This window comes from Littorina saxatilis, linkage group LG3, assembly GCF_037325665.1.
Source record: "Littorina saxatilis isolate snail1 linkage group LG3, US_GU_Lsax_2.0, whole genome shotgun sequence".
Taxonomy (NCBI): domain Eukaryota; kingdom Metazoa; phylum Mollusca; class Gastropoda; order Littorinimorpha; family Littorinidae; genus Littorina; species Littorina saxatilis.
Genome location: NC_090247.1, coordinates 3,054,320 through 3,081,522, shown reverse-complemented (window position 1 = coordinate 3,081,522; position 27,203 = coordinate 3,054,320). Strand labels below are relative to the sequence as shown.

At 39.6% G+C, this 27,203-nt stretch overlaps 1 protein-coding gene across 2 annotated transcripts; it reads left to right on the top strand.

The window, feature by feature from the left end:
* The first annotated feature begins 13,515 nt into the window (after positions 1-13,515).
* On the top strand, positions 13,516-25,629 carry LOC138961398 (uncharacterized). 2 transcript variants are annotated; one of them, XM_070333014.1, is made up of 6 exons: positions 13,516-14,144; positions 15,367-15,575; positions 16,007-16,550; positions 17,723-17,906; positions 23,047-23,095; positions 24,218-25,629. In XM_070333014.1, the coding sequence occupies exons 2-4, from the start codon at positions 15,442-15,444 to the stop codon at positions 17,765-17,767; spliced, it is 723 nt and encodes a 240-aa protein (XP_070189115.1). In that variant the 5' UTR covers positions 13,516-14,144; positions 15,367-15,441; the 3' UTR covers positions 17,768-17,906; positions 23,047-23,095; positions 24,218-25,629. The 2 variants fall into 2 exon arrangements, with proteins under 2 accessions (XP_070189115.1, XP_070189114.1); XM_070333013.1 differs by lacking the exon at positions 23,047-23,095.
* The last annotated feature ends 1,574 nt before the right edge of the window (positions 25,630-27,203 follow it).

Genomic DNA, 27,203 nt, shown 5'->3' with positions numbered 1-27,203 from the left:
ATTAAAAACACGCTCAGAAAGTTAAAACAAAGAGAGGTACAGAAAAGCGTGCTATCCTTCTTAGCGCAACTACTACCCCGCTCTTCTTGTCAATTTCACTGCCTTTGGCTTTGCCATGAGCGGTGGACTGACGATGCTACGAGTATACGGTCTTGCTGAAAAATGGCATTGCGTTCAGTTTCATTCTGTGAGTTCGACAGCTACTTGACTAAATATTGTATTTTCGCCTTACGCGACTTGTTTCGTTTCTCTCCACCCTGTTCTCCATCTTCATTTCCATGTCTTTTTACACCAGGGATGTGTCGCCACATTTTGTGTTTGGCATTTGAAGGCGATACTTATCTCTCACGCTAAAGAGCGCAATCTGGGAGTTATTTCCCTTTCGGCATTGTCCTTCGACGATTTCAATGTGTTTTTTTCTTGACTGCGGCATTGATCGTAACGTAAATTTCAGTGACGACTTTGACTGGCGATTTTTAGTGATTGGCTCTGGCATTAGAATTTTCGGTTTGTCATTGTTGGAATTTATCCTGGGGCGGAGTGGGCCCCAAGCTTCGGCAATGTTTGGGGCGGAACACAAAACTCTGGGGCGTTCCGTCCCCCGCCCCCGCTAGTGTCGAACCCTGAATTGTATGCACAATAACGATGATCTTATGTCTAGTTATGTCTTATCCCTGTAAAATTGAATAGTGAAATCCAAACGGCGATCTTGATCGTTAGTAAACGGCCTTGTGACTGGATTATAAAGTTTTAATGAAATGACACTTTAATTTGGGTTCGAAATTTGTTGCAATAACTTGATGGCTAAGCCAATTACGTCATTTCGAATTTTAAAGTACCGTAACCAATGCAGCCGCGGAAGCTTTTTCTCAATAACTTCATGTCAAACTAATTGCGGACGCATTATTAAAAAAAAAATGGACAGGATTTTTATTTTATTTTACTTTTGTACATATTTGTCACATTAATTCAGCTAAGATTGTAATTGACACATTTTAAGCATTGTCGGTCCCGTCTCAAGTTTCTAGCGCGGCGAACAAAACTTTTAACCTTTGCCGGATGCCGCTTTTGACAACACACGCCTGACGATGCGGGTTTGTCTGAACCCATACATTTGAAAGAGGGTTTTTACCGTTTATTTCTCTAACGACGATGCGGGTTTGTCTGAACCCATACATTTGAAAGAGGGTTTTTACCGTTTATTTCTCTAACGACGGGGTGGGTTCAGGGAAACCCACAGCGCTACTTCAGTGGGTGCATCGAGTTTCTCCCTTCACCGACTTCTTGCAGGGGAGGGAGAGGGGAGGGAGAGCCTGGGGGAGGGAGAGACTGAGAGAGACTGAGAGACTAAGAAAGAGAGAGAGAGAGACTAAGAAGGAGAGAGAGAGAGACTAAGAAAGAGAGAGAGAGAGAGAGACTAAGAAAGAGAGAGAGAGAGACTAAGAAAGAGAGAGAGAAACTAAGAAAGAGAGAGAGAGAGAGAAAGAGAGAGACTAAGAAAGAGAGAGAGAGAGACTAAGAAAGAGAGAGAGAGACTAAGAGAGAGAGAGACTAAGAAAGAGAGAGAGAGAGACTAAGAAAGAGAGAGAGAGAGACTAAGAAAGAGAGAGAGAGAGACTAAGAAAGAGAGAGAGAGAGAGACTAAGAAAGAGAGAGAGAGACTGAGAAAGAGAGAGAGCGAGAGACTAAGAAAGAGAGAGAGAGAGAGACTAAGAAAGAGAGAGAGAGAGACTAAGAAAGAGAGAGAGAAAGAGAGAGAGAGGCTAAGAAAGAGAGAGAGAGACTAAGAAAGAGAGAGACTAAGAAAGAGAGAGAGAGACTAAGAAAGAGAGAGAGAGACCAAGAAAGAGAGAGAGAGAGACTAAGAAAGAGAGAGGGAGACTAAGAAAGAGAGAGAGAGAGACTAAGAAAGAGAGAGAGAGACTAAGAAAGAGAGAGAGAGACTAAGAAAGAGAGAGAGAGAGAGACTAAGAAAGAGAGAGAGAGAGACTAAGAAAGAGAGAGAGAGAGAGAGACTAAGAAAGAGAGAGAAAGAGAGAGAGAGAGACTAAGAAAGAGAGAGAGAGAGAGACTAAGAAAGAGAGAGAGAGAGAGACTAGAAAGAGAGAGAGAGACTAAGAAAGAGAGAGAGAGAGACTAAGAAAGAGAGAGAGACTAAGAAAGAGAGAGAGACTAAGAAAGAGAGAGAGAGACTAAGAAAGAGAGAGAGAGAGAGACTAAGAAAGAGAGAGAGAGAGAGACTAAGAAAGAGAGAGAGAGAGACTACGAAAGAGTGAGAGAGAGACTAAGAAAGAGAGACAGAGAGAGAGACTAAGAGAAAGAGACAGACTAAGAGAGAGAGACAGAGAGAGAGACAGAGAGAGAGAGAGACAGAGAGAGAGAGAGACAGAGACAGACAGTCAGATAGACAGACAGTCAGATAGACGGATAGACAGATAGACAGACAGACAGACAGAGCAACTGACAACAGACATACAGACAGAGAGATACGGACAGACAGACAGAGAGACAGACAGTCTCTTGGAGACAAACAGGCAGACAGACACTGTTCCGCCGCTTTGGTAATTATGGGTGTAGCAGAACCCGCGCCGTCGGCAGAGGGATAGTTACAATCACTACTACTCTTTAAAAGTATGGGTTTGTGTGAACCCGCGCCATCGGTAGTGTTTATGTAAATTATCATAATCAATTAATTTTAATGTTTTGTCATGTACACACTAAAAATTTGCAGACAGAGAGCAAATTAGGTGTGTGAGAGATACTTAAAATTTCAAAACGATACCTTTAATGGTTCCAGAGTTACAATGATTTTAGTGTGTCTCTGGGTACAGGTGAACCCAGGAAGCACGGCAAAGGTTAATCGCGTAAGGCAAAATGTAATGTGTGTGTGTGTGTGTGCGGGGGGGGGTGCTAAAGTTATGAGGAAAGAAATAGAACTAACAAGTTTCACACTAAACAACAGTAGGCTACCATAAACTAAATCCAAAATCAAAACTCAGAATAAAACACACAAGAAAAGTAAGATGCTGGAACGTTTGCCGTTATTGACAAAACAATACGTTACAGTCACAAAAATATGGACCCAAAGGGTTTTTTAAGTTAAGAGACAAAATATTAGTGACAAAAACTTAATTGCTTAATTCGCCTACCTGGCGAGCGGCCGAACATTTCATTGAGCTAAGATTTTGTCATAAACTATTTGTTTTTTTCACTTAGAAGACCGTATTTGAGTCAAACGTTCGAACAATTTACCTTTCCTTTTTTTTTTAATTCTCAACAGTTTACACATGTTTAATCAATGTCACAGATCCTACCAAATAAAAAGGAAACACGCAAACAAACAAAAATACTTACGGTTTGGTTATCCGGTTGAATCTTGATGATCTGCCCAGAAGTACTATTGAACTGCAGACAACCTTGTATCGGATGACTTGTCACAATCAAACCACGAAAAAACACTTTCGTCACAAACGGAAATCCATGAATGAATCTTTAGTGCACGTCACAACGCACGCTCTGAACTAATGCTAAGCTCGTTCCAATGAAACAACAATGACAACTGCGAATCTCACGAATCTAGGGGTCTTTAACGTCCTCACAGGAAATTTTCCTTTTAGGGACGTAAGTTGATGATACGCTAAAACTGCTTGTGTGTAGTTTACTTAAGAAAAAAGAAAACAAAAGAAATGACAGATTTGAGCACCGCCCAGTTCTTTGCGATTGACCAATAAGAAGCCAACCACTGCCAATAAGCCAATTAAGTATAAGCATAACCGTGACGACTTGGCCATGTGGGCGGAGTATCTCCTGTTATCGTTATATTCGGAGTCTGTTTATGGCTGTATTGCGCAATGTGGCGGGTAGGTGTTGAAAACGCGCAGCTTCGAAGATCACACGCGTTTACTGAAAAACATTTCGCTCTTGACAAGTATTAAGTGGAAGCTGGTCGCGACAGTGTCGCTTTCACAAGCCGCGACAAAAGAGCAGACCACCAAGCATTGGGCCACTTAATCATTTACGACTCAGGGAACAGCCGATGTGACATACTCACCGGCATCTCAGATCTGAATAAGTTAAGCACGTGTGGAAAAAATTACACAGAAAATAGGAAATTCAAAGGCGGCGATCCTGTCATTGTCTCTTCTCTGCCGAAGTTTGCACGGATTTTTTTTAATTTTTTTATCGAATTTTGTGTTTCAAAATTTTAATTCAATTCATTTAAATTTTTAGTTCCTCTACGAGCATAAAGAATCACAGTTGCACCAACATAACAACACAACACAAAACAATCATTGTACATAAATGTCACGTTTTGAAAGAACAAAAACAACAACAACAACAACAAACAACAAGTCGCGTAAGGCGAAAATACAACATTTAGTCAAGTAGCTGTCGAACTCACAGAATGAAACGGAACGCAATGCAATTTTTCAGCAAGACCGTATACTCGTAGCATCGTCAATCCACCGCTCATGGCAAAGGCAGTGAAATTGACAAGAAGAGCGGTTTAGTAGTTGCGCTGAGAAGGTTAGCACGCTTTTCTGTACCTCTCTTCGTTTTAACTTCCTGAGCGTGTTTTTAATCCAAACATATCATATCTATATGTTTTTGGAATCAGGAACCGACAAGGAATAAGATGAAAGTGTTTTTAAATTGATTTCGACAATTTAATTTTGATAATAATTTTTATATTTTTAATTTTCAGAGCTTGTTTTTAACCTAAATATAACATATTTATATGTTTTTGGAATGAGAAAATGATGGAGAATAAGATGATCGTAAATTTGAATCGTTTTATAAAAAAAATTTTTTTTTTTACAATTTTCCGATTTTTAATGACCAAAGTCATCAATTAATTTTTAAGCCACCAAGCTGAAATGCAATACTGAAGTCCGGGCTTCGTCGAAGACTACTTGACGAAAATTTCAACCAATTTGGTTGAAAAATGAGGGCGTGACAGTGCCGCCTCAACTTTCACGAAAAACCGGATATGACGTCATCAAAGACATTTATCAAAAAAACGAAAAAAAAGTTCGGGGATATCAATCCCAGGAACTCTCATGGAAAATTTCATAAAGATCGGTCCAGTAGTTTGGTCTGAATCGCTCTACACACACGCACGCACGCACACACACACATACACCACGACCCTCGTTTCAATTCCCCCTCTATGTTAAAACATTTAGTCAAAACTTGACTAAATGTAAAAACAAACCAATACTATGACTGCACCTGGTATGTATTGATAAAACAAACAAATGTCAACGATACTCGATTCTTGGTCTGTTGAGGGCATCGTCGTTGCATACAAAATGATATAGTAATGACAAATAAATAAGCAAACGCTAAGATTGAGATTAATTACTTTCTTTTTTATATTGATTACCCCGGACGGATAAAGGACCTTCAAAAACAATGGCCATGCTTATGCGTGACATGGGAAAAGAAAGAACATTAAGGAAACTCAATTGGAGCGGCAAATAAACGATGTGGTTAAAACTGTCCACTGGATCAAGATATATTATGTACCGCGTGATTGAGACCATCATACATTTGACAGATCCGCATAGAAATCTAATGATAAACAAGTCGCGTAAGGCGAAAATACAACATTTAGTCAAGTAGCTGTCGAACTCACAGAATAAAACTGAACGCAATGCCATTTTTCAGCAAGACCGTATACTCTTAGCATCGTCAGTCCACCGCTCATGGCAAAGGCAGTGAAATTGACAAGAAGAGCGGGGTAGTAGTTGCGCTAAGAAGGATAGCACGCTTTTCTGTACCTCTCTTCGTTTTAACTTTCTGAGCGTGTTTTTAATCCAAACATATCATATCTATATTTTTTGGAATCAGGAACCGACAAGGAATAAGATGAAAGTGTTTTTAAATTGATTTCGACAATTTAATTTTGATAATAATTTTTATATATTTAATTTTCAGAGCTTGTTTTTAATCCAAATGTAACATATTTATATGTTTTTGGAATGAGAAAATGATGGAGAATAAGATGAACGTAAATTTGGATCGTTTTATAAATTTTTATTTTTTTTTTACAATTTTCAGATTTTTAATGACCAAAGTCATCAATTAATTTTTAAGCCACCAAGCTGAAATGCAATACCGAAGTCCGGGCTTTGTCGAAGATTACTTGACCAAAATTTCAACCAATTTGGTTGAAAAATGAGGGCGTGACAGTGCCGCCTCAACTTTCACGAAAAGCCGGATATGACGTCATCAAAGACATTTATCAAAAAAATGAAAAATATGAACTCTCATGTCAAATTTTATAAAGATCGGTCCAGTAGTTTAGTCTGAATCGCTCTCCACACACACACACACAGAGACACACGCACATACACCACGACCCTCGTCTCGATTCCCCCCTCTACGTTAAAACATTTAGTCAAAACTTGACTAAATGTAAAAAGATTGAATTTAGGTCAGTTTTTCTTTTGGCCATAGTAAAGAAACTCGTTTTTACCAAACTGAACGGGTAATAATCAACTAATAGTCACAGGTTCAAGATTTTTGTTCTTATCTTAGAGAACAATCCCTAGGTTTCCACATACGAGCGCAAAATCAGAACTTCAAGTACAAACAAACAACAAGTCGCGTAAGGCGAAAATACAACATTTAGTCAAGTAGCTGTCGAACTCACAGAATGAAACTGAACGCAATGCAACGCAGCAAGACCGTATACTCGTAGCATCGTCAGTCCACCGCTCACGGCATAGGCAATGAAATTGACAAGAAGAGCGGGGTAGGATAGCACGCTTTTCTGTACCTCTCTTCGTTTTAACTTTCTGAGCGTGTTTTTAATCCAAACATATCATATCTATATGTTTTTGGAATCAGGAACCGACAGGGAACAAGATGAAAGTGTTTTTAAATTGATTTGGAAAATTTATTTTTGATAATAATTTTTATATATTTAATTTTCAGAGCTTGTTTTTAATCCAAATATAACATATTTATATGTTTTTGGAATCAGCAAATGATGGAGAATAAGATGATCGTAAATTTGGATCGTTTTATAAAAAAATAATTTTTTTTACAATTTTCAGATTTTTAATGACCAAAGTCATAAATTAATTTTTAAGCCACCACGCTGAAATTCAATACCGAAGTCCGGGCCTCGTCGGAGATTACTTGACCAAAATTTTAACCTATTTGGTTGAAAAATGTGACCCTCCGTGACCCTCCACCACGGAATGAGTCGCATGTCACCTTTGCATGATTTTCATATTTTTACATTTTCCTAAAGAGTTTGTTATGCTCTATCCAGTGGTGAAAACCGTTTTAGAAAAGAGCGGAAACTGTTTGAGTTATACGCCTGTGACTAAGGTGACCCTCACACTGTTACCATACACTCTCCGGACTTGAATCAAGCCTAGCGCAGAACCGCGCGAGGTGACATGCGACTCATTTCGTGGTGGAGGGTCACATTAATGAGAGCGTGACAGTGCCGTCTCAACTTTCACGAAAAGCCGGATATGACGTCATCAAAGACATTTAAAAAAAAAAAACGTCGGAGGATATCATACCCAGGAACTCTCATGTCAAATTTCATAAAGATCGGTCCAGTAGTTTAGTCTGAATCGCTCTACACACACACACAGACACACACACACGCACATACACCACGACCCTCGTCTCGATTCCCCCCTCCACGTTAAAACATTTAGTCAAAACTTGACTAAATGTAAAAAGAGCGAGAGAGAGAGAGAGAGAGAGAGAGAGAGAGAGAGAGAGAGAGAGAGATAGAGAGAGAGCCGAGAGACAGACAGACAGACAGTCAGACAGAGAGAGAGAGAGAGAGAGAGAGAGAGAGAGAGAGAGAGAGAGAGAGAGAGACAGACAGAGAGAGAAAGAGAGAGAGAGAGAGAGAGAGAGAGAGAGACAGACAGACAGACAGACAGACAGACAGACAGACAGACAGACGAACAGAACAGAACAGAACAGATTGCTGACTCGCATAATTTTGATCACTCTCATCCAAATTGATTTTCTCATAAATGTCAAGGTTTCGTTCATTCTCAACATCGGATGGTTCGGATTCTGTTTATGGCTGTATTGCGCAATGTGGCGGGTAGGTGTTGAAAACGCGCAGCTTTGAAGATCACACGGGTTTCCTGAAAATCATTTCGCTCTTGACAAGTATTAAGTGGAAGCTGGTCGCGACAGTGTCCTTTCACAAGCCGCGACAAAAGAGCAGACCACCAAGCATTGGGCCACTTAATCATTTACGACTCAGGAAACAGCCGATGTGACATACTCATCGGCATCTCAGATCTGAATAAGTTAAGTACGTGTGGAAAAAATTACACAGAAAATAGGAAATTCAAAAGCGGCGATCCTGTTTCATTGTCTCTTCTCTGATGAAGTTTGCGCGGGAAAACCCCCCATTAATCGATTTTTTTTTTAAAAGATTGTAATTCAATTCAATTCATTTAAATTCTGTCTGTTGGGGGCATCGTCACCGCATTTTTATTCTCTTTATTTATATAGCGCCTTATCCGAAGTTCAAAGCGCTTTTGATATAGTGATGACAAATAAATAAGCCAAAGCTAAGATTGAGATTTATTACTTTGTTTTTATATCGATTACCCCAGACGGATACCGCGTGATCGAGACAAACATACATTTGAAAGATCCGCATAGAAATCTTACGATCAAAAAAAGATCGATTTAAGGTCAGTTTTTCTTTTGGCCATAGTAAAGATACTTATTTTACGTATGCCATTTCCTTTAATCGTCGACAGTTACACCAAAAAGAGGGGCACAGAGAGGCAGAGAAAGAGGGGGGAGAGAGAGAGAGGCACACAGAGGCACAGAGAGAGAGACGGAGAGAGAGAGAGAGAGAGAGAGAGAGAGAGAGAGAGAGAGAGAGAGAGAGAGAGAGAGAGAGAGAGAGAGAGAGAGAGGAACAAAGAGGCAGAGAGAGAGAGAAGGAATAAGAATAAGAATAAGAATACTTTATTATCTCAAAGAGAAATTCAGGCGTGGTACATAACAATAATACAAACAAGACATTGATTTTACATAAGACATATAGCACTATATAACAGGGCAGGTTATAAAAACACCTCCCACATACCTCTCTGGCCATACCTTGCATTGTGCTTACGCATTCAGACATGAACACATCCATGTCTCAATTACACATCGCACACATGGACATTCTTATACGCTCAGGAGAGAGAGAAGGAGAGAGAGAGAGAGAGGCACACAGAGACAGAGAGAGAAAGAGAGAGAGAGAGAGAGGGGCACACACATTCACACAGAGAGGGAGAGAGAGAGAGAGAGAGAGAGAGAGAGAGAGAGAGAGACAGGGAGAGAGAGAGAATAACAAGAAACAAAGAGAGAGAGAGAGAGGTAGAGAGAGAGAGAAAGAGAGAATCACAAAGAGAGAGAGAGAGAGAAAAAAGAGAGAGAGAGAGGGTGGGACAGAGAAGCACAAAGAGGCAAAGAGAGAGAGAAACAGGTAGAGAATTGAATTGAATTGAACTTTATTTAACAAGGATTCAGATTTAAGGCTACGCCTTTTCTTACAATCTGTCCTTGGGACGCACAGACACACAATGATAAAATTGAAAAATTAAAAATTAAAATGTTAAAAAGTTTACCAACAAAAGGAGGTCAGAAAACTTCAACACGTGATGATAAAGATGACGATGATGTTGATGATGATGATGATGATGATGATGATGATGATGATGAAGATGAGGCATGAAGAGCATACATATGTGCACGTGGTTATTCATAAAATCAAATGCATACTATGCAAGTAATTATAAGTACAAGCTGGTAGCAATCGAACATGTAGCAATAGTACAACAAAAATATGTTCAGAATAGGGGCCTATACAATGCACAGCATAGGCCTATCTTTGGCGTAATACTAAGTGTGGTAAATCAAAACGCGTTAAACTACTCAGACATTAAGTGTTTTTGACACATTTATTAAAACTTTTTAATGACTTTAAGTGCTTAAAGGATGATGGAAGTGAATTCCAAACTGATGTACCCGAAAAAGCAAAACTGGTCTTATAAAGGTCAATTCGTGGAATCGGTGGGATCAAGTTGACCGACCCATATCTGTCGGTAGCTTTGTTAAATAATGATGTAATGTAAATCGGCACTTTACTGTAATACAATTTATGCATGAAAATGGCTTTGTTTAACTTGAGATGCTTTTCCAGTGGAAGAAAGTTAAGCATTTTTAATTTCATATCTGTTGGGGCATTATCCTTTACGATGAGTTTAGCCGAGCGACGATAGAGAGTCTAACTTTTTCAAGTGGACATCACTGCTGCCATCCCAGAGCGTCAAAACATAATTGATGTGAGGCATTACATGAGAATGGTGGAACATTTCCAGAGTCCTTCTGTCCGTAAATTGCTTTAACTTGGATAGGAGGAAAACGTTCTTGGCTACTTTCTTTCAAATATGCTGTAATTGTGCCTGCCACTTTAATTCACAACCAATAATTACCCCTAAAACGCGATGCCGTTGAACTTGTTCAATTGATTGCGTACCAATAATAGTAAGATTTAGTTTGAGTGGAGAAATCTGATGTTTTTGTCTGGTTGCAATTACCATACTTTTAGTTTTTGTTGGATGGACAAGCATAGCATTGGCACTAGACCAGTTATTTACATCGTTTGAAGCTGTTTGAAGGGAGGACTCTAATACTGGAACAGACTTTCCACCTGAATGAAAAGAAGAATCGTCAGCAAAAAACCCGCATTTCCCACTAGTCTCCTCAGTAGATATTTTACAGTTTAGGGCAGTATATTGAGATCTGTCCTGTAAATAGGAAGCAAAAAATTTACACACTGAACTGTTTCTGATATACAACTGTAATTTCTTCAATAAAATTGAATGATCAATAAGATCAAACGCTTTTTTAAAGTCAAGAAACACAGCACCACTGATTTACAAGAGAGAGTGTGTCTGTTTACGAATAAAATACTGTTTAAAGGAGAGAGAGAGAGAGAGAGAGAGAGAGAGAGAGAGAGAGAGAGAGAGAGAGAGAGAGAGGGAGGAGAGAGGGAGAGAAGCACAAAGAGGTAGAGAGAGAGAGAGAGGCACACCGCAGAGAAAGAGAGAGAGAGAGGGATGGCACACAGAGGGAGATAGAAATAGTAGGAGAGAGAGAGAGAGAAAGAGAGAGAGAGAGAGAGAGAGGGTGGAGAGACAGAGACAGAGAGAGAGAGAGAGAGAGAGAGAGAGAGAGAGAGAGAGAGAGAGAGAGAGAGAGAGAGAGAGAGAGAGAGAGAGAGAGAGAGAGAGGCACAAAACGAACAATTTTAGTGCTTCAGATTTCGTATAATATTTGAGTTTTGACATCAAATGTAAATTACTTGATAACACGTTGCACAGGTTGTTTATGTGTGTTTGCCATTTCCTTTAATCATCGACAGTTACACCAAAGAGAAAGGCGCAAGAGGCAGAGAAAGAGGGGGAGAGAGAAAGAGGCACACAGAGGCACAGAGAGAGAGAGAGAGAGAGAGAGAGAGAGAGAGAGAGAGAGAGAGAGAGAGAGAGAGCCGAGAGAGAGAGATAGAGAGAGAAAGAGAGAGAGAAAGAGAGAGAGAGAGAGACTGAGAGAGAGAGAGAGAGAGGAAGAGGGAGAAAGAGAGGCCGCACAAAGAGGCACAAAGAAAGGGAGAGAAAGAGAGGGACACAAAGAGACAGAGAAAGGGAGAAAGACTGAGAGAGAGAGAGAGACTGACTGACTGACTATTAGGGTTTAACGTCCTCTTAGACCAACTGGTCTATATTGGGACAGGTATTTGTAATACGTTGAAGATATGGTGTGATACTTTGATTCGAACAAGCCCGCTGTGGCTGTCTTCCTCGACACACCAGCATTGAGTTTGTCTCGTCAAAGTAGGCCTATCGAAATACGATCATGATAATCGGAGACGAGAGATGATGCATGCGTGTCTTCGTGTTTTCCAAGCCCTGAGACTTTCGCTGTGAACGTGGGATCTTTTTCGTGCGCATGTGTGCAAATGGTAGGCGGTACCGAAGAAATCGAAAACACCTCCGAAAGTCACATGAACAGATACTCATTCAGCAACCACAGTCACCAAAATACCATCAAAATACAACAGATCAAACAAACCAAACAGGGCAAAAACAAGTGACAGAAAGCATGACAACAAAGCAACACAACACAGAAAATGGCACTCAGGATCATGAAATACAAGCAGAACAAACAACAAGCATTTCACCACAAGTGGCAACACGCAGTGGGAGACTGGTCAAAAAACCACAATATTGCAAGAATATGAGACACAGTAAAACAAAAACAAAACTAAACTAAATTGACTGACTGCTATGTTTTTGATCTGGACTAGTCAAACAATATGGTGCTAAAAGGAAGAAGTTGTATGACTTATTATGCATATTTGTGTTTATTATGCGTACATGGTGTACGGTACTATTAAGATGGAAATTATGTATATGAGGTACTATTGAACTGACTTATTGTGCATATTTTTGTTTATTATGCGTACATGGGGTAGTACTATTAAGATGGAAATTATGTGTGAGGTACTATTGAACAAAAGCATACTTTGTGTTGTTCTGAGTGTGTCACATCATTGAAATACATTCTGGTGTTGTTATAATTAAAGAATGTTGTATTGGTGTTGTGGATAAAAATGTGTTTCAGAGTTTGGTAATTGTAAAAGTAGGAACAACGTTGGTTGCATATGATTTGTTCATTACTTGGTAGGAATAATTTAGAGAGAGTAGGACATTTGATTTGTTTGCCAGAGAAAGGGGGATGACACTATTAGTGAGCTTAGTAAGGCACTAGGCCAGACATGCGCATTGTAACAAGGGCATACGTCACGGGACATGCGCACTGCACGTTACTTCCCACCATGCGGGAGAATATCTAGGTCGATGTACCATACATGTGCTTGTCTGGAGCTACTAAGAAATGAATAAAGCTTGGAACACACTGACAGGAGTTGCCTCCGTGTATGTGCTGAACCGAAAGACGTTACACAGATCACCGGAGAAACCAAACTCGAAGACCGCATCCGGAATCGACAAGTGACATCATGATCAACGCAGGACCACTTACGTTTACCAAATAAACCCGGTCCCAACGGAGAGAAGAATTTCAGAATTTCAGAATATTTTCGCCACGTCGTCAATTGCTGACTTTTAAGAATAAGTGTGTCGTCGACGAACTACGCGGTTGAAACTCGACATTGGCCATTGCACGCGAGGTAGGTACAAAGGTAGAACTTATGATGTCGCCTTAAAATTTCCTCTGTCCTCCCTATATTGACTCTACACTGTTTGTTCCAAAAATGCTCTCTCGGGTGTAGACTAAATACTTTGTTTTTTTCGCAACACGAGTAAGTCTAAGTTTTTTCACTTTGGATGAATAACTTTCCTCTGACAGGGAGTGACACAGGCAAAGGTATCGTTCACTGGACCACTATACTTACATAGAAAGACTAGATTAGTCACATATATATGTGATACATTCATGTAAGGAACATTTTCTGCAAATCAGTTTATCCATGCACAGGCATCAAATTCAAACAAGTCACCATGCCAGTCAGCTGTTCAGTATCATTATTGTCCCATCAGATGTTCGGCTTTGGTTTGATTTAGATCCCCATATGTTTTGTCAATTTGTGCCAGTGCCACTCTTTTTCAGAACATATGTGATATAATATTAATATGTTTGTTAAATTGATGTAGGCTAGGTGAACTTTGGTTAAAGAAGATAAAAGGAAATGAGGGATTATAAAATTACAGTATTTGACACTCACAGTCACACGTACTCCATAGCAATTAGCATTGGCAGTGAGAATTGAAATAGGCTTGGTAAAAATTGGTTGGGTACGGTAAAATTAAAAGGAAATCAAGAGCTGTTTGTATTCACTAGATGTTTTATAAGTATGCAATTTGTTACTTTTACAGCAGCAAAACTTCAACTGCCCGCTGAATGTCAAAGTGGATGACGAAGACAATGTGGAGGCTTTACAGCTACAAGAGGAGGATGAACAGGAACGTGGGAATCAACTACAACCAGAAGTACCACCAGCCACGTCATCAGCATCCAAGCATACGTGCAAGTGCACATCAAACTGCGAGGGAAACATAAATGTGAGCTTTTCAGATTAACAGTCTTTTTATCGTTTATATTCTTTTGAATTGTTTTAAAGTTTGCCATTTATATCTCTTTTCTGAGCTATATATAATTGGTCTGATATACTATTATACATACTGCAGGGATGTTGCTACAAATTCATACCTATAGGACAAATGTCCTGAGTTCTTCAGCATAAATAGGACATTTGACCGCTTTCAGAAAGTGTAATAGGACATTATGAATTTGCGCCAAACAGCTTATAACACATTCCATGGAATTGTTCCAAAGTCATGCGCCCACACACACACGCACACGCGCGCGCGCGCTGTAGAACACACACATAATATAGTAAATACATCAACACAGTGTGCGTATAATGTTGTATTTGTTTAGTTTCAAAGAAACCACAAAAAAGAAACCAACATGGACAACTTCAGAGCTCTTACTTTGATTACAAACGGCATGATTTGGATAAAAGTTGAAAAACAAAATGATCGGTTTGATCTAATGCTGGTCTTTTGCAGGCTTTAGTTTTTTTTCCAGCGGCATAATTCAGTGCTTCGTCTCATATCTAAAACAAAAGCAGACGACAAATTTAGTCAGTTGGAGATGTCTCCCGTACTCCTGTAGCATGCACTGATCTAAAAATAATCCACTATTTTTAGATCAGTGCGCTGCACCGAGACGGTATAAATACCCAAACGGCGCATACCACAAACGGTTTGGGAATTCCCGACAAAAGAAAAGATCCGCACGCGGCACTGGCAACTTAAGTGTCAGCTGAACACGAGAGCGTTCGGTGTTTTAGAAGATTTGTATCTTGAAATGAAAATTAACGATTATCGCGCTGTCCGAAGGAATGGAGTACATATCGGACAATGACCACGCTTAGGCTAAAACGATAGGACATCTGACCGACATGCGGCAATGTGAATCGGACATTTGGGGATTTTCATCGTTATATATGTCCGATGTCCGACGCCTAACGACATCCCTGTTACTGCACGCTTCACTCCTGTTTACTTTTGCAGCAGAAATGCAACATTCCAAAATCTGTTCCTAATTTAAGTTTACACTTACAGGTATGATTATATGGTATTGTAAATGAATATCAGTAGTCCGCTTGTTACAGTAATATAAATAAACTAAAATTAACTTGTCATTGTTCCGGTTATTGAAGTGAAATGTACATTGTTTTGTAATTATCAATTATCAGCAATGTCATTTGTTCTTCAGATGTTTCTGCCATTGCCGAAACCAAGGATGTCAGGATCCAATGCAACCTGATCAACGCCCCACCTCTAAAACGCAATGCCGGTTCTAACTTCTACAGATGAGAGTGTGGGGAAAGAAGAACGAAAAGGTGAACGACAGCGCGCTGCAGCTGCGGAAGAGGACGAGCCTGCTGACGAGGATGGAGGTGAACCAGAAGATCCGCAGTTCTTGTAAGTTTTCAATAGACATCTACTTCTCTACATTTTAAAAAGTAAGACAGAAGTCAAGGGTTACTTTGGGTGACAGTCAGCTATTTTTAGCTGCTATCACTGTGTCCTTTGTTTTTGTCTTTCTCTCTCTGGTCTTTATCTCACTGGCCATAGCCCCTTTTTGTCTATTAAATGGGGGGAAAACACCAAAAACATGTCAATAAACATTTTTGTTGTGACATTATTTAGCTTAATTTCTCATCACAAGTAAGAAGCTAATTTCACCTTAATGTTTTTGTTATACTGGATTTCACTGTCATTGCGACATGTATAACATGAAGTAATTATATCCATAGCACTAGCAGTGAAACAATTTGTTCTTGTGTATGGCACATATAGTTTCCATAGTAACCCTTTATGTGCTAAGAAAGTGTATAACCTGTGTGTTTTAGGAATGCCCCTGAGCCGAGACCCAGCCCCGACCTGGAAGACAAGTACATTGTCTTCCAGGCAAACTTGATGCAGCTGTTTGAGAGTTGTCCTCGATGCTCTCACCCTGCGAAGGCCTTCATATCGAAGACAGTTGGATCTTGCATCCACGTCCAACAAGACTGCTCCAAGTGCTGTTTCTTCAGAGAGTGGACCAGCCAACCGTACATAAAGCAGATGCCCTGCGGGAACCTGCTCCTGTCATCAGCTGTTGTGCTCTCTGGCTGCAGCCCGAAAAAAATTCTCCGGCTGTTTTACCTGCTCAATGTGCGTTACATTTTGGAGAGCACGTTCTTCTGGCATCAGCGGCACTTCATTTTTTCTACAGTGGAAAGAAAATGGAAACGGGAGCAGTCAGAGCTCATTTCGCAGCTTCAGGACGAGGGAAGAAGTCTAGAGCTGATTGGTGATGGGCGGTCAGATAGCCCAGGACACTGTGCCAAATATGGCACATACACTCTCATCGAACAGGGACTGGGGAAAGTCCTGGATATACAGATTGTGCAGGTAAGAAAGATATTTAGGCGGTTCAGTGTCTCATACTCATAGACGCATCAAGGTAACTAATTACAATCAAAGTTTTGTAGAGAGGCATTTTTCTTCAAAAATATTGACAACAGAAATGCATACCCAGTTCAAATCTTTTTTTTAATCTGAATTTGACTCCTAGTTATTAACCCCCACCGCACCCCAATCTCCTCCCTGACTCACCCGAGTAATTGGTGAGTGGGATTCCTTTGTGTCCGTCTTTTAGACCGAGTTGGATTTTCAGCGACTGATTTTGACAATTGACATTTGAACTTGTCATGTACATGCCCGTTGAAACTATGTGCACGCTTAACTGGAAGTAGAACAACTCTAGATATAAACTGTGACGAATGCGATATTAAATAAAAGAGGGCAGGGAATCAAAATTCCTGATAACACGACGGTGCACAACCGATGTGCAGTGAAACCCGTTCATATTTGTTTGCAAACTGTCATAAACTTTGGCAATAACATTATTAAACGAATAAAATGAGTGCCGGCTGCCGTAGCCGAAACAGTCGGCGGTCGTAACAGAAAAGTGGGGCGGCCGTATCAGTGCATCGCTGGCGGTCGTAACTGCTAGCACGGCGACGCGTACCAAAAAAATACACATGCTCTTTTCCTCAGCCGATGACACAAACACACTTGAATATTGGGACACTGCTATTGATGCATTTCAGTTATGATACATCACATTACCTGATCAAATGACCGTTGTTGCTTCAAGCCTCTTGTAATCTCCACCATTTAAAAAGAAATCCCCAAATCAAACAATTTCAACAAATACGACTGTCACAAATCTAAAACAGAAGCCTCAAAAATTAAATCAATAACATGTTAATCCTCATGCATTCATAAATCCGCTGAGAACAAATAAACTTTGCTGGCTTCGATAATTACGCCACAATAATTATTAGTTTGGAAGTTACACACCTTTCGGGCTCGAAACCTTGTTGACTATGGGACTGCAGAATGCTATCGTAACAAACGGCAATTTTTTCTGTCGTAACACTTCCCCGGCGTGTGGCTGGGACTGGAAGACCTGTAACTTTAATTGTAAATAGTACAGACATGGGTAAACTGTCAGATAATTTTGAATAAAATTAACACTGTGATCAGCATATTTTAATGCAATTTTCTGTTCTTCACAGGAGATGTCATCCAGTGGCCACCAAGATGTGACCTGGCTCGATTAGCTGGGAAATGGGCAGCCAGAGCTGGTTTCCCGGCGTAGTTGGAGCGATTGGTGGGACCTACATAAAGATACCAGGAACCAGGGTTGAGAACAGCGACGCGTACATCTGCCGCAAAGGTTTCCCAGCGATGCATCTCCAGGTAACAGATTTGATCACTTTCTGTTTCAGATAGGTGGATTGTTAATGTTGGCAGAACTGAAAGGTTGGAGGACCTGACCATTATGGTGCCTGTGTATTTATTCCCTATTGAAATACTGGAGTAACACTAGCAGTGTCATTTCATAAATTTTGGAATCTACTGTAATTTTAAGGGGGGACAGGGTAGGCAAGCACTTTTTTTTTTTTTTTTGGAAACAGCTTGCTGCTTGTTTGATTTTTGCAAGCAGAATAACCTAATTAAGGGAAACCATTTTAAATTTTGAGTGAAAAGCAATTTTTGGGGGTTTTATTCACCAAAATGTGAGAAAAACGTTATAAAATGTGCTTATTTTAAAATGTTGCAGTTTGTGAACCAGTGCATGTTTTGATCCAATTTTTCTTCTTTGCAGCAATATGTGTGTGTTTAATAATTCTGTGTATCGAAAAGCATTTCTAAGCAATATATTATTTTAATTTAGCATTTTCAGTTACCGGTTCAGTTCTGATAAGAAAAATACATGAAATCCTAACTGTCAGACTCATAAAAACCCAACCAATGCACTGAACTCTTATTCCATACACAGAACTGATGCTGTACAACTCATAAACAACATATACAAAAACTGAACAAATCCATCAAGCCTTTCAAAAGTTGCAACATTTTAATTGTAGCGTTTTGTCTGAAAATTACATTCAGAGAAAACAGCATTTTAAAGATTTGAACCAGTACATAAAAAAACCAGTAGCACAGTGCACCCTGAATTCATATGTTTTTATCAGAATGACCACTTTACTATGTAGGGAAAAGGATTTGACAATCAAATTATCAGGATTTTTTTTATATACATCATATGAAAACAGCCATCTTTGTTTGTACCGATATGAAAACATGAATCAGAACCAAACTGTCAGACTCATAAAAACCCAACCAATGCACTTAACTCTTATTCCATACACAAAACTGACGCTTTACAAATCATAAACAACATAAACAAAAATGAAACAAATCCATCAAGCCATTCAAAAGTTGCAACATTTTAATTACAGATGTTTGTCTGAAAATTACATTCAGAGAAAACAGCATTTGAAAGATTCCAACCAGTACCTCAAACTAGTAGCACAGTGCAGCCTGAATTGATATGTTTTTATAAGAATAACCACTTTACTATGATGGGGAAATGATTTGACGATCAAATTATCCAGACTTTTTAAAAAAAATCATTTGAAAACTCATCTATGTTAGTGCAGATATGAATCAAAACGAAACTGTCGGACTCATAAAAACACAAGGAATCCACTGTATTCTTATTCCATGCACAGAAATGGTGCTTCACAAATCATAAACAACATATACAAAATTGGAACAAATCCATCTTGCCATTCAAAAGTTACAACATTTTAATTACCACATTTTGTCTCAAATTACATGTAGAGAAAACAGCATGTAAAAGAGTCTCACTAGTACCCCGGTAAACTAGTACCACAGTAGAGCTTGAATTAATGGGGTGGTTTTTTTTTTAACCAGAATAACACTTTAGCTATGAAGGGGAAATGATTTGATAATCAAATTAATCATATGAAAACATTAAAAAAGTCAATTATCTGTGTTTGTGCTGATATGAAAATATTGATCAGAACCAAACTGTCAGACTCATAAAAACCCAACGGATGCACTGATTTCTTATTCCATTGCATAGAAATGATGCTTCACAAATCATCAACAACATTACATAATTATATATACACAAATGGAACAAAGCTATCAAGCCATTCAAAAGTTGCAACATTTTAATTACAGTATTTCTGTGCTCAATCCTAACACTGCAGCAAATTTCTGTAAAGCTGAATGTCCCTTTCCATGTACCAACATGGTCATACGCGGATTATTTAAAATGCAACTTTACCACCCGAAGCGTTGCAAACACCGGGAGAAGAGTAAACAACTGCAGACTTGAATGGACACTCATATGCACTCCAGATGCAGGGCCTGTGCAAATCCTTGGGCTGATGCATCACCTTCTTTCATAATCAGACTGCTATCAGACAAGCATTCAGTACAGGATATAGACCTTTCAGCAATAGATTGAGCTGATCAATGTTGACAAAAGCCCAACACATGTCAGCGGAGTGACGTTGCACAGTACCAGTATCCATATCTGCTTGTGATGGGTCAGAAGATGGCAAAGTATCTGTATCTTCTTATGGTTGGTCAGAAGATGGCAAAGCTGATGTTTCTGCTGTGGAAGAGGGTAGTTCCGGTTTAGCAAACTTTTCCATCAGGTCAATCTTTCTCCTCGCTGCCACCACAGGAGGACTGGCTCTCCCCTTGCTCCAACCTAATAAATACACAAACACTGATTTAATATTTGATACAACTGTCCATGGTTTTTGTTTGTAATAAGCTGCAAAATTTAAGACTCAATATAAACGTCAACAAGTGCTTGTACTTTATTTTGCAAATGACCATGTTACATGGGGTGTACCTCAACTTTTTGGCTAGGCCGGTAAATCAGAAATCCCAATCAGCCCCCAACCACTGAACCAGGCGGGTTTTCTTACAACCACCTCAGCGGCTCGTACCCACATATGTCGGTTGACGAACACACATGTACACACACACAAAAGACATTCATTAATTGGCCCCTATCACAAAATTTACATGTCAAGTTTACTATGGGATTTGAGTAACCACACAATCACATACACACAGGAACTAATACTGAAACTAGCTGAATTATTTTCTTTCTTTCTTTCTTTCTTTTCTTATTTTTCTTTTAAAATTAATTTATTTCATCACACTTGCTATGTATTTGCTTGTTTCTTGTCTGTTGTCTGTTTTGTGTGTGTGTGTGTGTGTTCTGTGTGTGTGTATACATTTTCAGATTTCCTAAACCTAGCACTGTTTGCAGGTGATCTTTATGCTTTTGATTCATGAGTTGCATCCCCAGTCCTTTAGTTTAACTCTTTTTTTTTCTTTGGTGAAGTAAATTGGATCTATTTTTTTATTCCTTAGTTAATGGAAAAGATTTGACAACAATATTGCTGTCAATGATAGGTTGGTCAGCCATGCTGGTGTAAACCAATCCTTTAGAATTAGAGAACGCTCTCTAGTAGGGTACTTATTTTCCTACGGTCAATGACCAGAAACAGAAACTGTGTCAGTCGTACATCGCTCAGATGCTGCTTCTCAGTTTGACCCCAGACAAAGAATAATGATGACATGTTACACCATAGTAAGCTCTCAAGGACTGGCCAGCGAAGAACAATAAATAGGGGTTGTGAAGACGATATCACAGAGATGATTGAGGGAGGGAGGGAGGGGGGGGGGGGGGTGCGGCGGCGGCATGGTCAGTAAATTGGATCAAGAAACACGCAAAATACTTCAGACACAAACTGTTTATCATTTACCTGCAAACCCTAACACATTCTTACGACAACAACAACATAACAATGTGCAATAAATCACGTTGTCAAACAAACAAGATCGAAAAGAGAAAGAAGCAAAACCCACCTCGTCGAGTCAAGAATCTTAGAATGTCGTCTGCTTCAATACGATAATGTTGGTTCATTTCGGAGTGTTGTTACTTCCTTCTACTGTTCGCTGCTGCTGGTTCATCTTTCTCTGATATTTCTTGCCACTATGCCGAACATTTCCAATGTTAGGGTTGTTCTCCGCAGCTCAAAACTTTGAAAAATGCTGCTGAATCGGTGAAAACGTCATGGATTTGTTGACACCGGGGGACTGATAAGTTGTCTACTGCGCTTGCGCCAAATGCCTTTGACCTACATATATTTGCATATATTAATTCCGGGGTTTCGGTTGGAACGGATTCTCTCTCTTTGTGCCTATGTCAACGGAAATTCCCCAACGGTGATGACGTCATCTTGAAGAACGGAAATTTCCACACAGTTTGAACAGCGAAGGGTCATGTCATGTGCGCACATTTACCAGCACGGAGTATCCAAAGTTGACCATTTTTTCGATTTTTTTGATAAAACACAGACAAAAACAACAAAACATCGGTTTGAAAATGGTTTTATTTACATGAATACATGTCTAAAATGACAAAAGCAGATTATTGAATGCATTCCAGGATGTTCAAAGGTGTGAAAAATGCAACAACCCCAAAAAGGTGTATGAGACCAAAAATAACTCATTTTGCCTACCCGGTCTGCCCTTAAGTCACTATTTGAATCTTTGAATTTAAAGACAAGTATTTAAAGGCAAAGTGCGCCTCCCGTAAACCATCACGCTCACCAAAGGGAACATCCTAGGTGCCCTACGTAAAGAGGCTGTGCGAGTAATTTTCAAAGATTTAATGTTGCGGATTGTCTTCAAGACAATCGGACCGAGGTGCGTTTTGGCGCTAGACCGAACTTTTCAAATCTAAATAATAAATTGACAGCGTGTTACACAAACATTCTTAAATCATAAAATAAATATTTTTTCATCAAGACAAGATCATTAAAACTCGAAGTATTTAAAGTTAAAATAAGGAACGCCCGGAAGCAGGTTCACGTAAGGTGTGCCAATTCCTGTGAATAGTCAAAAGTCATCACGAGGGTTCTTGTGAACCACAGCCGTTTGTTTCGTGCATAGTCAGAGGTACATAATAACGTGCTATTGCAGACAAGCTCACAGCGAGTCGCATTCAAATTCCTGACGACTGCTTTGTCAAAAAGGGAAAGTGGAATAACAGAGTTCACGATGTCGATGGCTCCGGGGTAAGATAAACCATGCAAAACAATTTTTGTGTGAAAATTGCTCGCTTTTTACGGAAAGCACCTATGTTCTCAAGGGGTGAGTGTTTCAATGAAAGGGTGTTTGTACTGTGTGTAAAAGCCTGACAGTATTTGTGATGGTTTACGTGAGAAATATTAAATGTTTAAACCGATATTGGGAGTTCAGACAAGTATGAATTATGATGGTGTGTGGATTTATTCCAAGAAAACCATCATGAAAATGTACCTACACATCGTTTCTCTGACTTTTCTTTTCCTGTTGTTAGATACAAGTCATATACCGCTTTTAGTGAAAGTTGAGGCAGCACTTTCTGATCAAATTTATTAAAAATTTGTTCAAGCATTTCTTGACTAAGCATGGATAATCACACCGGGGACTGTGTTCCGCCTTATTTCAGCCGGGCTCGTTGTTACTTCGTTTTGAGCTGGGCTTGGTGTCACGCAAACGTAAGTGTCTGCACTAAAGTACAAACTATGTCTTCTAAAAAAAAAACTCATTTCCAGGAACGGATGTTTTTAGCACTAACCTAAGTAATTTGTCTCTCTATTGGTGTTATTTTTATCTGACAAGGTTTATTATGTGACCCCCATCGGCTTGAAATACATGCGGGTTGTCGCTTTTTGGGCAAAAAAGCTGATCAAACTGAAGAAATGATAAGCAATGGTATCATGTTATGGTTTTTCTGTATCATAAGTTTGTTCTATAGTTTCTTGCTGTTATGCTGATGCATTTTCCCGAACCTGCGTTGAGGCACGAGAAGTAAAACCAAAACCCATGTCAGGCGAGTTTTGCTCCGCGCTGGACACCCAGAACAAAAGCAAGCCCAGTGCAAAAATGCAGGAGGCCCAGCGCGGAACAAAACGTACACCACTTGCTTGTTTTGATTCCTTCTTATGACATAGTGAGGATGCATTGAAGCACGCAATTGATACAGATGATTATAGCTTTACCCAAAATAGTAAAAATAGAGGAATATTTGTTGTTCAAATCCATGTTTGAGAGAAATGTACGTTGAACCTTCATTTTTCACTAAAAAAAACGCATGCATGCCTTCCATTCGGCTATTGTCAATTAACCAGGTAAGCAAAAGACGTTTTTAGCTGTCTACAAAGAAAACAATTATTCTTCTTTCTACTGACATTCATCAATCTTAGCTTAAATCAGTGTGAAAGTCATAGTTTGTGTTTTTATGAAGACACTTTCGTTTGCGTGACACTGAGCCTGGCTGAAAACGGAGTAACAACGAGCCCGGCTGAAATAAGGCGGAACACAGTCCCCGGTGTGATAATGGGGATGTTTACCAGCTTCAAAGACATGATTTTTTTTAATTATTCGTTATCATTTCATATGCATGTCATGGTTACGCTGAAAATGCACTCAATGATAAATGAATTATATGGGACAGTAGGCACCTCATTTGCATGTTCTGCAGAGAGGAGCTGTGGTCAGCTCAGTCTTATGGTTTAGGCTAGCGAAGCATTAGGATATACATGTAGCCTCTGTTGTGGTTGGTTTTTAGTTTCAGGCTGATAGATTATTTTTATATTGATTTACGCGACTTGTTTCAGGTTGTATGCGACAAAGACCTCCTCTTTCTGGATGTGTTTACGGGTTACACTGGGTCCGTGCATGACAGCCGAGTTTTCCCCAACTCAGATCTCCATGGAGTGTTGGAGTCTGACGCAAGTAAGCTGCCTCCAGAGTACCATATGATCTGGGACTCGGCCTACCCTCAGTCTCCGCAAGTACCTGCTGGTTCCATTCCGCGACAACGGCCATCTGACCCCTGTGGAAACTGCCTACAACTAAGCCCAGGCAAGGACAAGAGTTGACGTGGAGCGGGCTATTGGTTTGTTGAAAGGAAAATTCCGCAGACTGAAGGATCTCAAGATGACGAACATCCGTGAAGTTCCAATGTTAATTTTTTCAGCATGTGTCCTACATAACTTTATCATAGAAAATGGCGTGGACGAGGACGACATTGACTTGTCGGAGAGTGAAGATGAAGACGAGGACGGAGGTCAATGTGGTGGTGATCACTGCATGTCTGCAACACAAAAAAGACTGGAAATTGCCAATGTTCTTTCTTGAGAACTGTTCTATGTGTTTCAAGGATGTGTCGTATACCGTATATCAATTGATTGTAGATAACAAGTACTGCCAGTGTGTATTTAGTTGCATGTTCTTATGTGTTTCGTAATTTTCCATTTAAATTTTAATGTGTAGAATTAACTGGGTAAAGGTTGGGTTCCTGGTGAGATCTTTCTGGCTCACAAGAAACATACTGCCAAATGTTCAAATATGAAACTAAGTTATTATTTCTTTTTTCAGTTCAATGACATTTTTGTTATAAGATGACCAGACGTACCAAATAACCAAAAATGCTAATTAAAAAATATGAGTTTACAAAAAGGGGGAGACAACCTAAGCGAGAAATGCGAGGCACACTAACAGCTGAGCACAAAACCAAAACTAGAAGATGATATTTGTAAAATAACTGTGACCCTAAAACGATAGTACAATAATAAGCAACAAAGTTTAGAACATAATACCTGAAAAAAACCACAACACAACGTAGTAAATAAAACTACAGTGATTGATAGTTAGTATAGCAAAACAATAAAATTATGGTTATCTTACACACAAACTTAAGTAATTGACGATGTTGAGAGGAAATTGATAGAAATTCCTCTGAATTAAACGCCATTAATTCCAAATGTTCTAGTTTAAAATTGTTTATAAAGCACTGATTGGTTAATTTAGATCAATGTCAATGATGACCAGCAAAGTCACTATCTTCCTAGTTCAATATGATAAGCATCACTGTCTGAAGCATACTGAATTTTGACCAGGATTGTGCCACTCATAAAATATACAAGCATATGTTTGCCACTCAATGGTTATACAGTGAGACTTGTCTCCACATATTGTTGTTAATCAATGAGCTATGTGTAGCTCCAACATAAACAACCAGAAGATTTACCTTCATTGTAAATGTTGTTCGTCCTTTGTTTTGGAAGATGACCGCAGGCTCATGGTATGCTTGGATCTCTAGTCTGTCCAGTAGATAACTGATAAGCTTGTCCGGGCCAGGATTCCCGTTCCGCATGCGAGTGTTCAGCTGTTGGGGTTGTGGCTGCCCTGGTTTTCTGGATTGTGCGCTTTTGCTCTGCAATGTGGATTATTCTGTTTTCCGCGGTCTGGGCACCAGTATAGCTTATGCTACGCCATTATTGGAACTGAAATATCAAGGTTTTTCAGAGAGATTTTTAGTGTGTCCTTTCAGATATATCTTTGCTTCGTCAAAAGAAACAACCTGCAGCGTACGGCAGCTGAAAATTAAAGGTACATATAGTTAAAACAATCATTCAACTGTATTTATTTGACCTTACACAGACTGTGGGAAGAGGCCAACCGTCTTGAACAAAAAAATTGTCCGCAGGAAGCGACTCCAAGAACACAGACGACTCGAAGCTGAGTGACATACCTTGTAGTCTTTCTATGAAAGTAGTGGTCCAGTGAACGATACCTTCTGCCTGTGGTTTGACTTAGAGTTAGACTCTTTGAGGATGTTGATAATGACGCATGACACTGACAGACTACAGAGAGTGAGTGACACATTGCGGCAAACGAGTACACACAGCAAACTCTAAATAAAAGAATGAAACATGAAAACTTACCTCTGGTTAGACTGGTTAGTATGCAAAGGTTCGCTCTTCCCTACTCTCTCGCAGTAGCTAACTTTGTTGGAGAGTCATTCCAATGAACTGATAACGTTCGCAGTCGGCCACTTTGCAGATGTAACGAAAAACCGAAACGCTGTAAAAAGCAAACCCCGCTTGACGTCCAAAATATTGGGGGGGGGGGGGGGGGGGGCATTTTTGGCATTAAACACTGTTTATGCCTCACAAGTATTGCTCCTCTATTTAATGGAGTTTATTTTATAGGAATGTTTTTAAACCTAATCTCATTGTGTTCGTTTTGAATCAAAAGTCTCGCCCCAAATTCCGACAATAAGTCAATATGTCCGCCGGATATCGATATGGTTGCTTCGGTTACAATACGATGAATAATGTCGAGGAATTTGTGGCAAGTGGATTCAAACTTACCAAGATACTATTTTTAACTTCCCATTCTGGAATAGTTGTTGGCATTTGTAATCATTGTCTCGTGTATGAAATCTCGTCTATTTACAGTGGAACCCCTTTTAGACCCCCCTCCCCCTCCAGCCCCCTTCCTATTACAGACACCCCCCTCCCCCTTTCCTAATCCCATTTCAGCCCTTGCTTTGTTCAGATTTCCTTGTCGACAATGTCTGAACATGTATATATGCCCTGAGAAATTCTATGATCTTATTTTCCAAAATAAAGTCTAAAGAGGGTGTTCCACTGTAGCAGACACAGGCAATGTGTTGTCATATGAAAGGCAATTGTGGTTTTCAAAACAAAAGTACAGGTTACTCACATTTTTGGTGTCGGGTAAACACAAAACCATCAAATCATACTCATAGTGGCAGAGTGGTGATACATGTATATATATGTATGATATTTGAAG